The following is a 19,113-nucleotide window of genomic DNA, read 5'->3' as shown; positions in this document are numbered from 1 at the left end:
TGGTCAAAGAATGCAATAAGATTTTGGTAATGACTTCGTTTGCCTCTAGGTGTTCACTCATTCTTTGCTTGATTATCTTTTCTAGAATCTTCCCAGGTATTGAGGTCAACCTGATAGGTCTGTAGTTTCCTGGATCCATTTTTTTCCTTTTTTGAAGATGGGAACTACATCAGCTCTTTTCCAGTCCTCTGGTAGTTCCCCACTGCTCCAGAATCTTTGAAAGATATAGTTCAGTGGTTCTGAGATCACATCTGCCAGTTTCTTGAGAACCTTGGGGTGTAATCCATCTGGTCCTGGTGATTTGAACTCGTCTAGGCTGGAAAGGTGCTCTCTTACCATTTTCTTGCCTATTTTAACTTGTGTTTCTAATCTGTTTTTTACAGTACTGTTTCTGAAAGGTAGGACTGTTTTTTCTCTTTGTTGTAAAGACTGATGCAAAAAACAAGTTAAGTACTTCTGCTTTCTCCCTGTTGTTTGTCACCTTCTTGCCACTTTCTCCCATTAATTGACCAATCATTTCCTTAACTTTTTTCTTGTTTTTTACATGTTGAAAGAAGCTTTTTTGTTGTTGTTGTTGTTTTACTTTTGTCATAAGCCTTAGTTCATTTTGAGCCTTAGCTTTCCTCACTTCATCTTTGCAGGCTCAGGCTATTTGCTGATATTCTGCCTTAGTTATGTGCCCCTCTTTCCACTTTTTATACTTGTTCTTTTTGTCTTTCAATTTATCCGAGAGTTCTTTGTGCAGCAATGCTGGTTTCTCTTGAGAGCTGTTATTTTTCTTCTTCATTGGTATTGTGCTAGACTGGGCTTTTATAATCTCACTTTTCAAAATTTCCCAAGCTTCTTGAGTTGAGGATTCTCATTCATGGAATCTTTCCCAAGCTCTCTAAGTTTATTGAAATTAGCTCTCTTAAAGTCAAAGGCTCTAGTTTATTGCTTGTGCTTGCATAATATTGAATTCCAATACTGCATTATCACCTTCTATCATTTCATCTCTGTTAGTGAGAATTAGGTCCAATATGGCTGATCCCCTGGTTCCCTTCTCTAGTTTAAAAATAGACCCTTTCCAAGGAATCTTTTTTCATTTTTCTTGGAATTATAACCTGCTAAATGAAATGTAGGAGCAGCCTTTTTAGAAACTGGGATGCTGCCATCAGAAGCTCAGTCTTCCATCAATGACTTTTCTCTGTGTGTGTGTGAGAGAGAGAGACAGCTGTCTTGATTTCAAGATGGGAGTCAGAAATCTGCGTATCCACAGTTTTTATCCAGTCATACTAGATCTGGTCTAGCCTCTGCCTTCATATCCCTATCCCAAATTTTAAAAAATCAGAAATGCCCAATTAACCTGTGGTGATCTTGAAAAAGAAAGAATTCACACAATTCTGAAGCAGCCCCTCAGCCAGAACCTTTGTACATTCTCTGGTATGTATTATGTATTATGAAATTGCCTTATACCATCAGGTTCAAAATATACTCCTTAGTGAATAGTGAAGCTAGCATTGGTGAGTGGATACAAGAAAACTGTAAAAAAATGTTGCATTTTAGTTCATCAAACTGTGTTTAAAATGACAAAATTCATTAGATATAGAATTGCTTCCATAACTGGTGGAAGCTCTGTGATCTAATGGTCCATACAACCTGAATGAATGGAAGTAGATCTAGAGGAACTACTGGTGGAACTGTTAAGATAAATTATCATTGTTTAAGACTTAATGATAGTTAGATTGGCAGGACAATATCTATAGACCCCAATGTGCCCTCATTAGCCATCCAAAGTACTCTCAAAACTTCACCTTCCTCCTTACTTCTGAGAGGTTGTAATTGTAACAATTCTACAATTGTCTTTGCTCTTTTAAACTATATTTGATTTTGGTCCATTATTGCTACTGATTACATGTTCCTAAGACAGCAGCTGACTATTCTGTCAAGGAAGTAAATTATATTTAAGGTGTGCTTTGTGGCTGGACACTTCAGTGAATCTCTTGCCTATCTGAAGAATAGCTATAGCACTTTACAGCCCTTTCTAAGTGGTTTACAGAGTCAGCATATTGCCCCCCCCCCAAAAAAAAATCTGGGTGCTCATTTTATCAATCTCAGAAGGATGGAAGGCTGAGTCAACCTTGAGCCAGTCAGGATCGAACTCCTGGAGTGAGCAGTGAGTTTGCCTGCAGTACATTCTAACCACTGCATCACCACGGCTCTTATACAAGTAGAGGGAGTGAGATCAAAGTAATGAAGTCATGAAAGAACTACAGTTATTCGGCTTCATTGGTTCTAGGAGCAAATAAATATATAATTTATGCTGTCATTGATGAATGTGGAACATTCTGAGATAGGGAACGATATATATATATATATATATATATATATATATATATATATATATATATATATATGAAGGGACGCGGTGGCTCAGTGGGTTAGGACGCTGAACTTGTCGATCGGAAGGTCGGCAGTTTGGCGGGTCGAATCCCGAGTGCCGCGTAGCAGAGTGAGCGCCTGTTACTCGTCCCAAGCTTCTGCCCACCTAGCAGTTCGAAAGCACATAAAAATGCAAGTAGACAAATAGGGACCACTACGGTGGGAAGGTAACAGCGTTCCGTGCGCCTTTGGCGTCTAGTCATGCCGGCCACATGACCACGGAGACGTCCTCGGACAAGCGCTGGCTCTTCGGCTATGAAACGGAGATGAGCACCGGCCCCTAGAGTCGGAAACGACTAGCACGCATGTGCGGGGGAACCTTTACCTTTATATATATATATAATTATATATAATTATATATAATTATATATAATTATATATAATTATATATATATATATAATTATATATAATTATATATATATATATATATATATATATATATATATATATATATATATATATATATATATATATATATATATATATATATATATATATTATATATATAAATAAAGGGATATGATGCCTGCATATATGTATGCAAAGATTTTCATATTCTAGAATAGATTTGGGGAAATATTAATACAGGTACAACCACAATTGAGCCCAAAATTTCTGTTGCTAAGCAAGACATTTTTAAGTGAATTTTGCCCCATCATACCACCTTTCTTGCCACAATTTTAAAGTGAATCACTGCAGTTGTTAAATTAGTAACATGGTTAAGTGAATCTGGCTTAACCATTGACTTTGTTTGTCAGAAAGTCACAAAAGGTAATTGCATGACCCCAGGATACTGCAAGTGTCATATATGAACCTTTGCCAAGCATCCTAATTTTGATCATATGACCATGGGGATGCTACAGTGTTTGTAAGTGTGATAAACAGTCATAAGTCACTTTTTCAGTGCTGTTGTAACTTTGAATGATCACTAAATGAACTGTTATAAGTTGAGGACTACATGTAATTTCTGGACCAACCCATTTGTCAGCCACTTTAATGAGAATATCTAGATCTTTATAATAGACATTTTGACATTTTGTTCCTCATAGGCAGTGTTAGGCTTCAAGGTTTAGTGATTGTGATCTAGAAAATAAATTTCCTGACTTTTTTCCGGCAAGTGTGGCTGACATTTTTAGAGCCAAAGTGGTTTGCATAACCAGCCACATTTGCCAGCAAAATGTCAGAAATGTCTGTTCTCTAGACCATGGTCACTAAACTTTGAAGCCCAAGATTATCCAACAGATGCTAGCCATGAAAGCCTACACCAGTATTTTCTTCCTAGTAATTTCTCAGAATCCCAGATCTGCCCAGGAATCCCCCCAAAACCTGTACTTGTGGGAATGGAGATTGTTCTGTTTCTGTCTTCAAAACATCCATTTTGGCAGGTTACAAGGCACTGCTGCGTTATGAAGGCTTTGAAAATGATTCCAGTCATGACTTCTGGGTCAACCTAGGTACTATGGAAGTGCATCCAATTGGTTGGTGTGCCATTAACAGCAAAATTCTGGTGCCACCCCAAAGTAAGTATTTTAAATCTTGGTCAGTTATAGAACTTTACAGCTCACAATTTTCTTCTCTTCTCTTCTCTTAATGTAATGCATGTGCATTTATGCTAGTGATTACACTGCTGTGGAACAAATTAAGCAAGTTGAAAGCATTAGTATAGAATATTTAAGTTGTGTGTGAGCTAGAGAATTTAAGGGAAAGACAAGAAATGGGTATGGAGGTTGTATAGAAATTTTCTTGACCTGTACACTTAATTTTTTCCCCCAAACTTTTTGCAATACTTTTTCATAACTATTTGTTTTAACAGACAATCTCTATTTTTACAATACTGTTCCATTTTCATTTTTTGGGTCATTTGCGAATGCTTTCTGAATATGTTGAACAACAACTTAATTGTGCCTGGATATTACAGGAGTTGTAATTCAGCACATTTGGAAAGCAGTGATTTTAAGAATGTTGATTTATTTGTGATTTGATCATCAGACAGTATAGTAAAACTGCTAATATTTGTCTTGATACTTTAATCCCTCTTATGCATTGTGAAAACTCTACCAAATACATATTCAATTTTTTGCAGCACCTCCTTGGGCTAGATCAGATTTCATTGGCCCTCTTTTCCATTTAACTAGCACAGTGGGGAAAAAGAGACAGTATATAATACTTTGCAATACAGTATATATGAAGATTGTACTTCATTGAAACAGCTACCTATTTAGAGAGATAATACCATTGTTGGAAAATTGCATATATATTCATTGCAGCAAGATTTTGATGCCTAATCATTGTTTAGACCCCTATTCAAGGGAATCTGTACTGATTCCAGAAAAATGTTCAGCAGGGCAAATATAGATCCATAGATACTACACTGACTTTCTTAAATCTTTCTATACAGCTATCCATTCAAAGTTTACAAACTGGAGAGGGTACCTTATGAAAAAATTGGTGGGGTCTCGGACAATCCCCGTTGATTTCCACTTAAAGGTGAGGATGGGAGCTCTAGCAAAATTATTCAAACTAATCTAGTTTTTCATTAGCTCATTCAAATCAGGTATAAGTGGCAAGTGACTTAATTTCCAGAATTAATGCTGCATAGAATACTTGGACAGAGGATTTATAACCAACATAGTGGTGAAAGAATATCAGTTTAATGTAGTATGTATTTTAACTCTATTTAAGAATAGCATATCATAATAAAAAAATTTATGAATACCTTATGCATCTCATAGCTAAAACATGTCTTTAATCTCTGAAGTTCATGCACTCTAACTCTGAATACAGATAATCCTTTTTATGATTATTCATTCCTCAACTGTTGAAATTACAACAATTATGAAAAAATGAACTTTTGGCCAGTTCCCAAAGTTATAGCACTTACAGTGCAACACAGACAGAATCTTGCCAGACTGAAGCAGACTACTACCTACATGAAACAAATCCTATGGAAATCATTAGAGAAGGGCTATTCTCACTCTTTTTCTCTCACACAAGCTATCTGAACTGAGTTGTCTCTTCTCTGGAATGCACCCCTCCCTCTTGCAAATCCAACCCACTGCATTTCATCATACTGCCTGCACTTATGACCGCAGGAGCACTGCAACTCCCCCCACCTGCCTATCCCCCCCCCATGCACTTTTGGCCACTCTGCATCCTGCCTTACAGGGTGTCAAGCCTCAACAAGGGGCAGCATTTGCTCAAGCCCCTGGCCTTCAAAAAAGGACACTGCTTGGAGGACAGCAGAGAACAACTTCCAATGCAAGCTGCAGCAGTTTTGTAAACCTATGCTATCTTCAGAACACCATCAAAAAGACATCCAAAGCAAGCTGTGGTGTCTTTTCAAAACTTTCTGAAGATAGCACAGCTAAGTTTCCAGAGCAAGCTGCGGTAGGCTTGTAAACATGCTCTATCTTCAGAAAGCCTTTGAAAAAGGGCACCGGCTTAGAGGACAGCAGAGAACAGCTTCCAAAGCAAGCTGTAGTGACTTTTTGAAGTTATTCTGAAGATAATGCAGGTTTACAAAGACAGCACAGCTTTAAAGGCTCCATTTGCCAGAAAAGTTAAAGTTTATGCTTTAGGACTGATTAAATATTTGAACCTGTCTTCAGTCCTTAAAGAAAAGGTATGAGAGAAGGCAGCTGAGGAGCAAATGCTGACATGGGATGGGGGAGAGAAGGAATGCTGGCACATGAGTGAATGCTGCTGCTTTCTGAGACTTGCCAGACCTCAAGGCGGGATGCAGGGTGGCCAAGAGTGCATACATGGGGAGGAGATATGCAGATGGAGGGAGCTGGATCAGATCTGGCAGTGACCAAATCCGGAATATATTGGATTGGGGTGGGCATTCATTTAATGACCTGTAATTCTTGAGAGAGACAGGTTTGTAGTCACTAAGCAATGAAATTATGTGACACCTCATTTTATAACCACATCACTTAGTGTCTGAAATTCCAGGCCAAATTGTGATCGTAAGTCGAGGACTATCTCTAATATAGTGCAACTACAATGACTATATTTTCTTGGACAAAGTAAAGACAGAATATGAAAAGGGGAAAATTTGAAACAGATTCATAAGGATAAAAATATATATAATTTTTATGTTTATAACTGTTTTACAAATGAAAATTCAAGAGCAAAACCAATAAAAAATTTACAAAAACACATTCTAATAAAAATATTTTAAAATACTTATGTAAATGTATTTTAAAAAGACAATTCAGTCCATATTTTTCACATCAGTGTGAAAGACTGCGTATGCATCAAGTTGTACCATTTGTATAGTAAATGTTAAATGATCAAAATAGAGCATAAAAGTGAGTTTTTAAAAAATAAACCTGAAGACCAGATTTCTGAAATAAAGGGTTATCATTTATAATAAAGGTTATATGCTCACTGTAACAAAAGCTCTGTCATTTTGCTACTTTGCTTTAAACTCCACTATTCAAAGGTATGAAACCTTTTGAATTTGCTGATTTTCTCTTCCTGATATCCTTGTGAAAATATATTTTACAAAAAAGTTATTTCTTTCTAATAATATAATGAAATGCTGAATTTAAGGATGAATTTTTGTGTATGTTTAAGCTTCTCAATTGAATATAAGTGACATTGATCATTTTAAAGATTTACTGCTCGGAACGCTTCATTTCAGTATAGTGTAGCTATCCATTAAATCAGGGGTCCCCAATCCCCAGGCTGCAGCCCACTACTGGGCCATGGCCTATTCATAATTGGACCACACAAGTGGCTTCCTGCAGCTCAATTTGTGCAAGTGGTGGACTGGTGGGTACTCGTGTACGTGCATGCCAGCCCGCCGCTTACACAAGTTGAACAGTGCACATGCGCATCGGCCCGCCACTCACGCAAGGCTGCTTTCATGCGCGCTAGTCTGCCACTCACGCTGCCCAGTTCCTGTCTTTCCCCCCCTCCCCCAACCCGGGCTGCCAAGCCACAAAGGTTGGGGACCACTGCATTAAATTACCAGATTATGTTCTGTTATGATATTAAATAATGGTATTATTCATTATGAAGAGATAGGATGAAAAAATATTTTCTTTTTCTTTGGGTTATTTGTCTTATGGATTAAGATAACTATAAATTTACAACTCTATAACTAGTTGAGAAATCCTAGAATCAAATCAAGCAGAGAAAATAAAGCTGGGAGAAAAAACAGTAAATCCTGCCCCTGCCCATGAAGGATTTAAAAAAACTTACAAATAAGTAAGTCATTATTATCTCATCATCTTAATTCAGTGCAGACATGGTGAAACCAGCTGGCATTAGATTGCTTAGGGAACTCATGATAGTCGTTGCAGCACTTCCTGATTTGCAGGATATTACTAAAGAACACAATTTATAAAATATGAATAATGCTGCTACCCATCTGCATTTACTTTTTCAGATTACGGTATACTATGACCTGATCCTGAACAGGAAGGGAAAACTTTAATTCCACTTTCAGTCCCATTAGTGAATAACTTTTTCTTTCCTTCTGCTATTTTTTTCTTCTTCAAATAATTGCAGCTGAACCCATAAGGCCAAGGGAAACATTTCTACTTTCCTCATACAGTGGTCCTATTCCAGGTCACTTCCCTTTGTGTTTACTTTGAAGACATATAAGATGGAGGGACAGCTTCACAATATGTATTTTTTGTAATGTCTAGGTTAGATCTTGGTTCTGGGATATAGTAATGTGCCAGCATTTCCTTTTTGTAGAGTTATGGGCTTTAACTCCCTTAATGAAAATTAATTTTTAAAACCTCAATTGTAGCTCTGGAGTTATGGTTAAATGTTTTAATTTCCCAAATAAAGCAATTGATCATCACCTCAATGTCCACTTTCTGGTTTATACTTAGATGACGGAGAACATGAAGTACCCTTTCCGCCAAGGCATGAGGGTAGAAGTAGTGAACAAGGCCTGCATATCCCAAACACGAATGGCCATTGTGGATACTGTAATTGGTGGCCGGTTGAGGCTTCTCTATGAGGATGGAGACAGCGATGATGATTTCTGGTGCCATATGTGGAGCCCTCTAATCCATCCTGTAGGCTGGTCCAGAAGGGTTGGCCATAGCATAAAAAAAACAGGTGAGGTTTCATATTGGAGGGAAACAACAATCACTTACTTTGACTCACTGGATATTGTCCTAAAATAATATAGTTCCCAACCTTTTCAGATAGATGAACTATCAAAGAACTCTCATAGATCAGCAATAGTTAGGAACAATTGCACTAGAATACACCCAGCCTAATTTGCTTTCTTTCCTTTGAACTTTTTGTATACATCTATTTCTTATTGTAAATAGATTAAATAAATATTATATGCAGCTAAGGTTTGTATGTATGTATACATACACATTTATTGCATTATTTTGGAAATTAGATAACATTTGAGGTTGCTAATATCCCATAGTACTGTACTATTTTTCCCTTTTAAAGATTATGAATAGCTAGAAATACCCCCTCCCCCAGTTCTCATTGCTGTCTTTATATATCTTTCCTGGTCGAAGAAAAGAACAATGATATGGCAAACCATCCTACATTCCGGAAAATCTATTGTGATGCTGTTCCGTATCTCTTCAAAAAGGTAAGAATAAGTCTGGTTCATAGTGCTGTCCCGCAGGACAAAGTTGTCTAAAAGGAATAAAAAAATATAGTTTGGATATATTCCGTGAAACTTATTGAAATATTTCTTATGCAGTACAGGGAGATGGATTTGGTAATGTTCAAGAAACACAGTGTAAGAATTTGATTTAGAGTAAAAAAATGAATCTCTGGGAACTAGAGGGAAGAATTAAACAGAATAATTTTTTTCCAGAGATACAGAACTGGCTTTTAGTGATTAAAAAAGAAGCATTCTAAGACTAAGCCAGCCTTCCCCTGCTTCTCCCAGACCTGAGTGTGGCCTGCCAAGTCAAGTGCAACCCTCTATACCCTTGTGCCAGCTGATTATTTTCCCATCATCTTCTAATCTTCATGCCATCATGCTTCTTTCCACCTTCCTCCATATTTGAGCAGAGAGAGAGGACAAAGTAGCTATTCTGCTCATGTGTAACTTGTTTCAAATCTGGGAATGAATTGAGATATAAGTAGATGAGATCACGGAGTGGCATGGTGGCCTAGTGGTGAAGACGCTTGCCTCCCACCTGGAAGGTTGAGAGTTCAGTCCTTTGTTGTTGTTAGCTGCGAAGTTGTGTCCGACCCATCGTGACCCTATGGACAACGTTCCTCCAGGCCTTCCTGTCCTCTACCATCTTCTGGAATCCATTTAAGCTCACACCTACTGCTTCAATGACTCCATCCAGCCACCTCATTCTCTGTTGTCCCCTTCTTCTATTGCCCTCAATGTTTCCCAGCATTAGGCTCTTCTCCAGTGAGTCCTTCCTTCTCATTAGGTGGCCAAAGTATTTGAGTTTCAACTTCAGGATCTGGCCTTCTAAAGAGTAGTCAGGGTTGATCTCCTCTAGGACTGACCGATTTGATCGCCTGGCAGTCCAAGGGACTCGCAGGAGTCTTCTCTAGCACCATAGTTCAAAGGCCTCAATTCTTTGGCACTCAGCCTTTCTTATGGTCCAACTTTCACTGCCATACATTGCAACTGGGAAGACCATAGCCTTGACTATATGCACTTTTGTTGACAGGGTGATGTCTCTGCTTTTTAGTGTGCTGTCTAGATTTGCCATGGCTTTCCTCCCTAGGAGCAAGCGTCTTTCTTGGCTACAGTCCTCATCTGCAGTGATCTTGGAGCCCAGGAAAATAAAATCTGTCCCTACCTCCATTTCTTCCCCATCTGTTTGCCACAAATTGAGAGGGCCGAATGCCATGATCTTGGTTTTCTTAATCTTAATGTTGCACTCTCTTAATGTTGCACTCTCCTTCTTCACCCGCAACAAGAGGCTCTTTAGTTCTTCTTCACTTTCTGCCATTAGTGTTGTATCATCTGCATATCTTAGGTTGTTGATATTTCTCCCGACAATCTTAATTCCAACTTTTAATTCATCCAGCGCTGCCTTTCTCATGATATGCTCTGCATATAAGTTAAACAGGCAGAATGACAGTATACAGCCTTGCCAGACTCCTTTCCCAATTTTGAACCAATCAGGGGTTCCGTGTCCAGTTCTCACTGTTGCTTCTTGACCCGCATATAGGTTTCTCAAGAGACAAATAAGAGGGTCTGGTACTCCCATCTCTTTAAGAACTTGCCACAGTTTGTTGTGATCCACACAATCAAAGGCTTTAGTATAGTCAATGAAGCAGAAATAGATCTTTTTCTGGAACTCCCTAGCTTTCTCCATGATCCAGCGTATGTTGGCAATTTCATCTCTAGTTCCTCTGCCTCTTTGAAATCCTGCCTATACTTCTGGTAGTTCTCAATCCACACACTGCTGGAGTCTAGCTTGTAGGATTTTAAGCATAACTTTACTAGCATGTGAAATGAGTGCAATGGTGTGATAGTTTGAACATTCTTTGGCACTGCCTTTCTTTGGAATTGGAATGTAAACTGATCTTTTCCAATCCTGGGGCCACTGTTGGGTTTTTCAAATTTGCTGGCAAATTGAGTGTAGCACTTTTACTGCATCGTCTTTTAAGATTTTGAATAGCTCAGCTGGAATACTGTCACCTCCACTAGCTTTGTTGTTGCTCAGCTTTTCTAAGGCCCACTTCACTTCACATTCTAGGATGTCTGTCTTGAGGTCAGTGACCACCTCATTGTAGTTATCAGAGACATTAAGCTCGTTCTTGTATAGTTCTGTGTAATTTTGCCACCTCTTCTTAATCTCTTCTGCCTCTGTTAGGTCCCTGCCATTTTGGTCCTTTATCATGCCCATTTTTGCATGAAACATTCCCTTCATCTCTCCAATTTTCTTGAAGAGATTTCTAGTCCTCCCTATTCTATTGTTTTCTTCTATTTCTTTGCACTGTTCATTTAAGAAGGCATTCTTATCTCTTCTAGCTCTTCTCTGGAATTCTGCATTCAATTGGGTGTATCTTTCTTTTTCTCCCTTGCCTTTCGCTTCCCTCCTTTCCTCAACTATTTGCAAAGCTTCCTCAGACAGCTATTTTGCTTTCTTGCATTTCTTTTTTTTGGGATGGTTTTAGTTGCTACCTCTTGTACAATGTTGCAAACCACTGTCCATAGTTCTTCAGGCACTCTATCAGATCTAATTCCTTAAATCTATTTGTCACCTCTACTGTATATTCAACAGGGATATGATTTAATTCATACCTGAGTGGCCTAGTGCTTTTCCCTACTTTCTTCAGTTTAAGCCTAAACTTTGCAACGAGAAGCTCATGGTCTGAGCCACAGTCAGCTCCTGGTCTTGTTTTTACTGACTGTATAGAGCTTCTCCATCTTTGGCTGCAGAGCACATAGTCAATCTGATTTCTGTGTTGACCGTTTGGTGATGTCCATGTGTAGAGCCATCTCTTGGGTTGTTGGAAAAGAGTGTTTGCTATGACCATCGTATTCTCTTGACAAAATTCTATCAGCCTGTGCTCTGCTTCATTTTGTACTCCAAGGCCAAACTTACTTGTTATTCCGGTTATCTTTTGGCTTCCTACTTTAGCATTCCAATCCCCCATGATGATAAGGACATCATTTTTTGGTGTTAGTTCTATAAGGTGTTGTAGGGCTTCATAGAACCGGTCAATTTCATCCTCTTCAGCACCGGTGGTTGGGGCATAGACTTGGACTACTGTGATATTGAATGGTTTGCCTTGGATTTGAACTGAGATCATTTTGTCATTTTGGGGATTGTATTCCAGTAATGCTTTTCCTACTCTTTTATGAAGGCTACTCCATTTCTTCTGAGGGATTCTTGCCCGCAGTAGTATACCTGATGGTCATCTGAATTAAATTCGCCCATTCCTGTCCATTTTAGTTCGCTGATTCCTAAGATGTCGATGTTCAGTCTTGTCATTTTTTGTTTGGCCACGTCCAGCTTGCCTTGATTCATGGATCTTACTTTCCAGGTTCCTATGGAGAAAAAATCTTTATAGCATCGGACTTTCCTTTCACCACCAGAGATATCCACAACTGAGCGTTTTTTCGGCTTTGGCCCAGTCGCTTCATTCTTTCTGGCGCTACTAGTACTAGCCCTCTGCTCTTCCCCAGTAGCATATTGCACACCTTCCAACCTGAGGGGCTCATCTTCCAGCGTCATATCGTTTTGCCTTTTGGTACTGTCCATAGGGTTTTCATGGCAAAGATACTGGAGTGGGTTGCCATTTCCTTCTCCAGTGGATCATGTTTTGTCAGAACTCTCTGCTATGACCTGTCCGTCTTGGGTGGCCCTGCACAGCATAGCTCATAGCTTCATTGAATTACGCAAGCCCCTTCGCCACAACAAGGCAGTAATCCATGAAAGGGAGTTCAGTCCTAGGTAGCAGCAAATGTTTCTCTCTTAGGGCACAAAGAAGAAGAAAAAAAAATCTGTTGCGAGCTCCATGTGGCGTCAGGAAGGGCATCTGGCCAGTAAATGCTCAGCTCCATCCATGACTCTACCGTGAATTAAGGGATTAAAAGGTTGTAAAAAGGGACTATAAGGACATGAGATCATATTATGTGTTAAATGTTTACACTGTAAAAAATAATAATTCACTGATATTTCATTTTCATCCCCACCCATTGTTAAAATAATTTTATATAATTCTTCCCTCACTTTTGCAGTTCCTGGCATACTATTTAGGGTATGAAAAAAAACCCATCTTGACATGTTGTTGAAATTCTCATTAGCCAGAGCCAGAATAATCCAACATGGTTTGGGATATCAGGAGAAAATGTAGTTAGAATTTAACATCTCAGGAAGAGAGGCAATATTCTTTCCTAATCACCCTCAGTAACAGCCCTTCCTTTTATGTGCCAACTTCAAATCCAAATAGAAATATGAAGAGTGATAGAAACTCTGAACTAGAGTGTTTTTAGATATATTTGCAGCTTAAATGATTCAGCATGTTTATCCTGTAGGCCAGGCATGTCAAACTGCCGGTCCATGGGCTGTATGCATCACGCCGAAACTGCATCTACCCCACTGCCGGCAATGGGGGAAAACGTCTTGATATATTGCGTGATGTCACGTGATGTCGCGAGTTTGACTTGCCTGCTGCAGGCTTTTGCACTGTACTGTGATATTAAAATGATCAGCCTCGTCTAATATCTAATAATAAGGGAGAAGCTTGATCAAAGCTAATCAGTAAGCTTTATCTGAAAAACAATTAAAACTTAAGGCTCTGCCCCACTGGATTGTTGATCAGTCCATTTAATCTCACCACCTTCCTATAGATATTCACATCTTTGATTCCCATTTGTCACTCTCTCTTACCATCTATTAAAGGTACGTGCTGTCTACCCAGCAGGCGGCTGGTTTGAGGAAGGCATGAAATTGGAAGCTATTGACCCTCTAAACCCTGGCAACATTTGTGTGGCTACCGTCTGTAAGGTATTGTGAAGAAGCAAAAGTTTGTATAACTATAGCAATAAAAAGATCCCTTTTACTATCCTTGGCCCTGAGGGAATTAAGAATTACGTGCTTGCTGATAAAGCTTTTATTAAGTAATCAGCCTTATTCAGACATGGGCCATCCTTTTATTAGAACTGCGAGAGGAAGAAATATTCACATTCCTTCTATGTTGCCATATAGGTTTTTCTGCTTTCTTCATTTCTGGAAAAAAAATACTTTAATGAATGAAAGGTGGATTAGCTCCACTATGGCTTTTTATCGATAGCTCTCGAGCCTTCTTTTTGAATGCAATATTAGACTTTCAATTTATAACTTCTGTAGAAGGAATGGAATATAAATCTGGTTATTTAAACTTTAGGATGTACCAGACTTTCCTCCTTGATGGGTGTAAGTAAACAAAATGTAACTGCAGTCAGTAAACCAAACAAATCTGAGATAGGAGTCTTTGGGGGGATATAAAAAGGGGTGCTGAGATTGTTGAACTCACCCCAAGAGAAGCTTGCCTTGTTTTTGCAGTGAATTTTTAGACACATTTTTTCTTTTAATAAGCATTTAGTAGTCCAGTTTTTCTTCTTTTGTGAACTAGGGAATCAATATAAAACTAGGTTTTAAAGTAAATGCTTAGGCTTCATTCAGTTCTTTCGTTTCCTCCATAGACGAATAGCAAAGAATAGATAGATAGATAAATAAATGGGATAACATAGTAAGCTGCCTACCGTGTTTCCCCCAAAATAAGACCCAGTCTTATTTATTTATTTTTGCCTCCAAAAGAGGCACTAGCATGCCTGGCTGAGATATTCTGGGAGTTGAAGTCTGCAAGTCATAAAAGGGCCAAGTTTGAAGACCCCTGGACTAGGTCTTGTTTTCGGGGGTAAGACCCCTGCACTAGGTCTTACCCGCTTACCTCAGGACTGCTACAGCCAAGCCTCCCATGCCCCCAACACCTGTTGTGCCACTGCCCATGAACGGCACCAGCGCAACATGCCACGTAGCATCCAGCCACAAGTAGTGGCACTGGCATGATGTGCCATGTGGTGTCCTGCCGCATGTGGCGCACTGGTGCAATGTGGCACACATCCTGCAAGTGGCATCCTGCTGGATGGGGTTGTTGTTGCTTGTGCCGCCGCAAGGCGAGATGGGTCGAGGCATGGGAGGCTTTCCTGTAGGAGCCCTGAGGTAACCCTAAGCCCACCCCCACCCTAGCTTGATTTTTATGTGTGTGCCTTGCCCCACCTCGTACAACCAGACGGTGGTATGGAGTGGGCGGGGTCTTAACTAGGGCTTATTTTTGAGGTAGGGCTTATATTAGGCGCACACGTAAAAATCAAGCTATTATATGTCTGCTTCAGATTTCTTTATTTGTTTTTGATGAGGTTGGGTATTGCTACCATAAAATATGTCTTTATCTAATGTCTTTAGGTCCTTTTAGATGGTTATCTTATGCTTGGCATTGATGGCACAACTTCTGAAAATGATTCAGAATGGTTCTGCTATCATGGGTCCCTGCATTCCATTTTCCCTGCTGGCTTCTGTAAGAACAACAATATAGAGCTGACTCCACCAAAAGGTGAGGTCCCCAATTTGCTTTTTCTTAGTTTGCTTTTATGGCAAAATAGGCACAGCTCCTTTTTACAAGATAGTTTGGGGGAAAAACCTTGTCACATTGAACCAGCCTGTCTTAACCTAGTCCTAGTGCTTTTCATGGCAGAGTTGGACTCCCAACTTACTTGAAGAGCAGAAGATTGGAGAAAGCTTTTTCATACTTTATTTGTGGTTTTTCCTTTTTGCATTAAAGACAAAATATGTTATGCGCTCATGTCCTTTTCTTTTGGAAGGGCAGGTTTGTTCAGAATCCTCTTGCTGTCCTCTGGATGTTCCGAAGAAGAATCTCTGGTTTTTTTCTTTTCACCACTATTTTTTGGGGGGAGGGGGAGATGGTTATGCAAATGTTTATGTTCAAACTAATATTTTTCTTTGCTCTTTTAAATAAACATTTTTTAAAATTTTATTAAATTTATTAACTGCCCATCTTACCACAAAGTAACTTACAATATTAAAAAAAAACAAAATATTACAAAACCTATACACCAGACATGTCAAACACAAGGCCCGGGGGCCGGATGCGGCCCGCGAAGTGGTTTCATGCGGCCCGCGAAGCCATCCTGGAAACAGTGAGGGAACGGCCCACACTGCCTTGGCCCTGGAGAGACCCTCCTTCTGCCAGAGACCCTCAGATCTGTCCCACTCCTGCCCAGGCCCCCATAGGCACCCTTGAGGCGAACGATGTAGAGCTGGCCACGCCCACCCAGTAGGCCATACACACTCTAGCCACGCCCACCCAGTAGGCCATGCCCACCCAGGCCACACCCACCCGGCCCCTTGAGGGCAACCGCAATGCTGATGCGGCCCTCAATGAAATTGAGTTTGACACCCCTGCTATACACAGTGAAAAGATAAATACTGAACCCTAACTAAAGGATGGGAAAGGAGGAAGTAGGATGAGCAGGTGTGGGGGAGAGGTGGGATCTATTATTAGTCCGTCCACATCCCCTCATTGGAGCTCTAAGCCAACTGGCACAGCCAAATCTTTAAGCTTTTACAGAAAGTCAGGATGACTGGAGCCTACCTCATTCCAGGGAGCAAGATATTCCAAAAATGCGCTGACAGAGAAGCCTCTTCTCCTGGGACACCATCCGCCAAATACCCTGGCCAATAGGGCCCACAGCATGGCTCCTCTGCTGGCACAGGTGGGATGGGCCAATCCCATTGGGATGAAATGTTCTTACAGGTAGCCTCGACCCATGCTATGAAGGGCTTGAATTGCACCCAGAAACAAACCAGCAGCCAGTGCAGCTTGTGGAGCAATGGTGTTAAATGGTCCACTCTTGGGGCCCTCAAAATTGCCCATGCCATCACACTCTGCACCAGCTGTAGGTTCTGAATGCTATTCAAGGGTAGCCTCATGTAGTGCGCATTTCAGTAGTCAAAATGTGAGGTGACTAGGGATTGAATGACTGAGTGCAGGGATTCCTGATCCAGGTAAGGTCACAACCAGTGCACTATCTGAAGTTGTACAAAAGCAATTCTAGCTGTGACTGCCACCTGCTCTTTGAGCAGGGTTTGTGAGTCCAGGAGAAGCCTCAAGTTGTGGACCTATCTGTCTGGGGCAGTGCCACCTGTTCCAGAGCTAAAGATGTTAATGTCCTGAATCTTGGGACTCCATATAATAATTTTCACAATTATTATTGCTAATTTGTATTTTCTTTAAAAAAAATGCTCTGTATTTCTATAGAATATTATATGTGGGGGTTTTTTGTCCCATCATACCTATGAGGATGAGGCATTGATCTTGAAGGTCACCACTATGTCTTCTGATAATGTCCATCTTATTCTGTTTTGGGTGGTGTTAGTTTTTTCTTCCTCTTTTTCACGTCAAAAAACTCCCAATTTCATATTTTAGGATATGATGCTAAGATCTTCAGTTGGGCAAGCTATCTAGACAAGACTAAGTCAAAATCTGCACCAGCACGTCTTTTCAGTGTGGTGAGTACTATATTCACAGGCAAGATGATAAAACATTAGTATCAACACAAATCAGTCTCTGTTCTGATAAATCGCAGATAATGTTTAATGGAAGCATTTGTGTAACATCCCATCACCTCATCCCACTTCTTCTTGTCTTCATGCTGGCTTCCATTTTTATTCACAGTACCAGCCCTTGTGAAAAAAACTGTGAAATCAATAGTAACCAATTAAATACAAAATATAATTCACATTCTACTTAGAATGAGCATCTATAGGATCTAGATAGACACAACCTCTTCATGATCCAAAAGTTTCCTGTTTTAGTTTGGGCTCTGGAATTAGTGCATGGCTATGTTAGCATTTTAATTCTTTCTTTGATGCATTGAATATTTTGTGCCTAGACCATTTTATACTTTCCAAACCTGTTGATAAATGTTCACAATAAAATTTAATATAGAAACATTTTTACAAGGATTTAGACTGCCAGATTTAAAGAAGGTATAACATGTATTATGAATTTGCTTTTATCTTTTTTTTAGGATTGTCCAAATCATGGCTTCAAAGTGGGTGCTAAAATAGAAGCAGTAGACCTGATGGAACCAAGACTTATCTGTGTGGCAACAGTAAAAAGGATAGTCCATCGGGTCCTCAGAATTCACTTTGATGGCTGGGACAGTGAATATGACCAGTGGGTAGATTGTGAATCACCAGATATCTATCCTGTGGGTTGGTGTGAATTGATAGGTTACCAGCTGCAGCCACCAGTGACTCCAGGTGAGAAAAATAAACAGTTGCATTACTGGATGAGAAAGAAAAGTCTCAGCCCAAGCCAAACCATGTTCTTACTCTGTGTAAAAGCTTTGAACCATAGTGAGAGCTAAAGAGGTAGTTTAAGAGGAGCTGGTGCTGGCAGTCATTTTAATAGGACCTCCCTTTGGAGTGGGATGGATCCCTAGCATTTTAATCCATAAACTCTGCTGCACCATCCCTATTGTGCCATGTACGCCAGTGATTTGAATTCTCTTCTTCAGTATCATTTCCCAAACATAATAAAAATGCCAGTGTGCTCTCTCCCCAGTGGAACTACATAGAGTAGGGCCAGGAGGCTGTCCAGACATCCTGCTGAAGGGAAGGTGCCTGTTTCACCTTCAGTCATCTTGTGTCAACTCAACTAGGTAAACCAGACCAAGAAATCAACTCCAAGGAGACTAAAACGACTTTTATTGTGATTTTCAATATTAATAGAACCTTGGAAGTCTGGTCTCTACCTCTATCACCTTCTTATGCTCCATTGAATAAGGGAAGTGTCTGCTTGAGCTGCTTCTGGATACTATCTGTGGTGGATTTAAAATATGCTTCACGCACAAATACACACACATATTGCCTTGGTGAATCTTGCATATTTCCATCAGGATTAACTTTATTACTCTATCTTATTTCCTCCAAATAGAAGGAGAAGGCAGAGAGGATGTGCCTAAAATATATGAACTTTTTTTTTAAAAAAATAATTCTTTACTTTTGTATGCCATTCGTTGCCACTGTGCATCCAAATAGGATGGTGTCATGTCCTACAGGTAGAGTGGTAGACCCTCATGGTTCTTGGGCTTCCAGGTAACAGTTCAACATGGGGCTCTCCTGTAAAATCGGCAGGGATTAATCCTGCTGAATCTTACATTTTTCTTTCGATTCCTTACAAGCTGTTTGCCTGGA

The 19,113-nt window shown here is 39.8% G+C and overlaps 1 protein-coding gene across 4 annotated transcripts in view; it reads left to right on the top strand.

Annotated features, from left to right (window-relative positions):
• The window catches only part of L3MBTL2 (L3MBTL histone methyl-lysine binding protein 2), a 59,231-nt gene that overhangs the window by 18,334 nt on the left and 21,784 nt on the right, over positions 1–19,113 (top strand). For all 4 annotated transcript variants that reach the window (XR_014026957.1, XM_081331406.1, XM_081331404.1 and 1 more), the window contains 8 exons: positions 3,808–3,942; positions 4,821–4,909; positions 8,275–8,506; positions 8,929–9,005; positions 13,753–13,857; positions 15,298–15,445; positions 17,339–17,421; positions 17,943–18,177. Coding sequence is in view for 3 of the 4 variants with exons in the window: in XM_081331406.1 (XP_081187532.1) it covers positions 3,808–3,942; positions 4,821–4,909; positions 8,275–8,506; positions 8,929–9,005; positions 13,753–13,857; positions 15,298–15,445; positions 17,339–17,421; positions 17,943–18,177 (1,104 nt within the window). In the remaining variant the exon portion in view is untranslated. The remainder of the gene's footprint in view (positions 1–3,807; positions 3,943–4,820; positions 4,910–8,274; positions 8,507–8,928; positions 9,006–13,752; positions 13,858–15,297; positions 15,446–17,338; positions 17,422–17,942; positions 18,178–19,113) is intronic.

This window comes from Vipera berus (genome assembly GCF_964194415.1).
Source record: "Vipera berus genome assembly, chromosome: 6".
NCBI lineage: Eukaryota > Metazoa > Chordata > Lepidosauria > Squamata > Viperidae > Vipera > Vipera berus.
The sequence above is the reverse complement of the archived record's forward strand: the minus strand, read 5'-3'. Positions and strand labels throughout refer to the sequence as shown.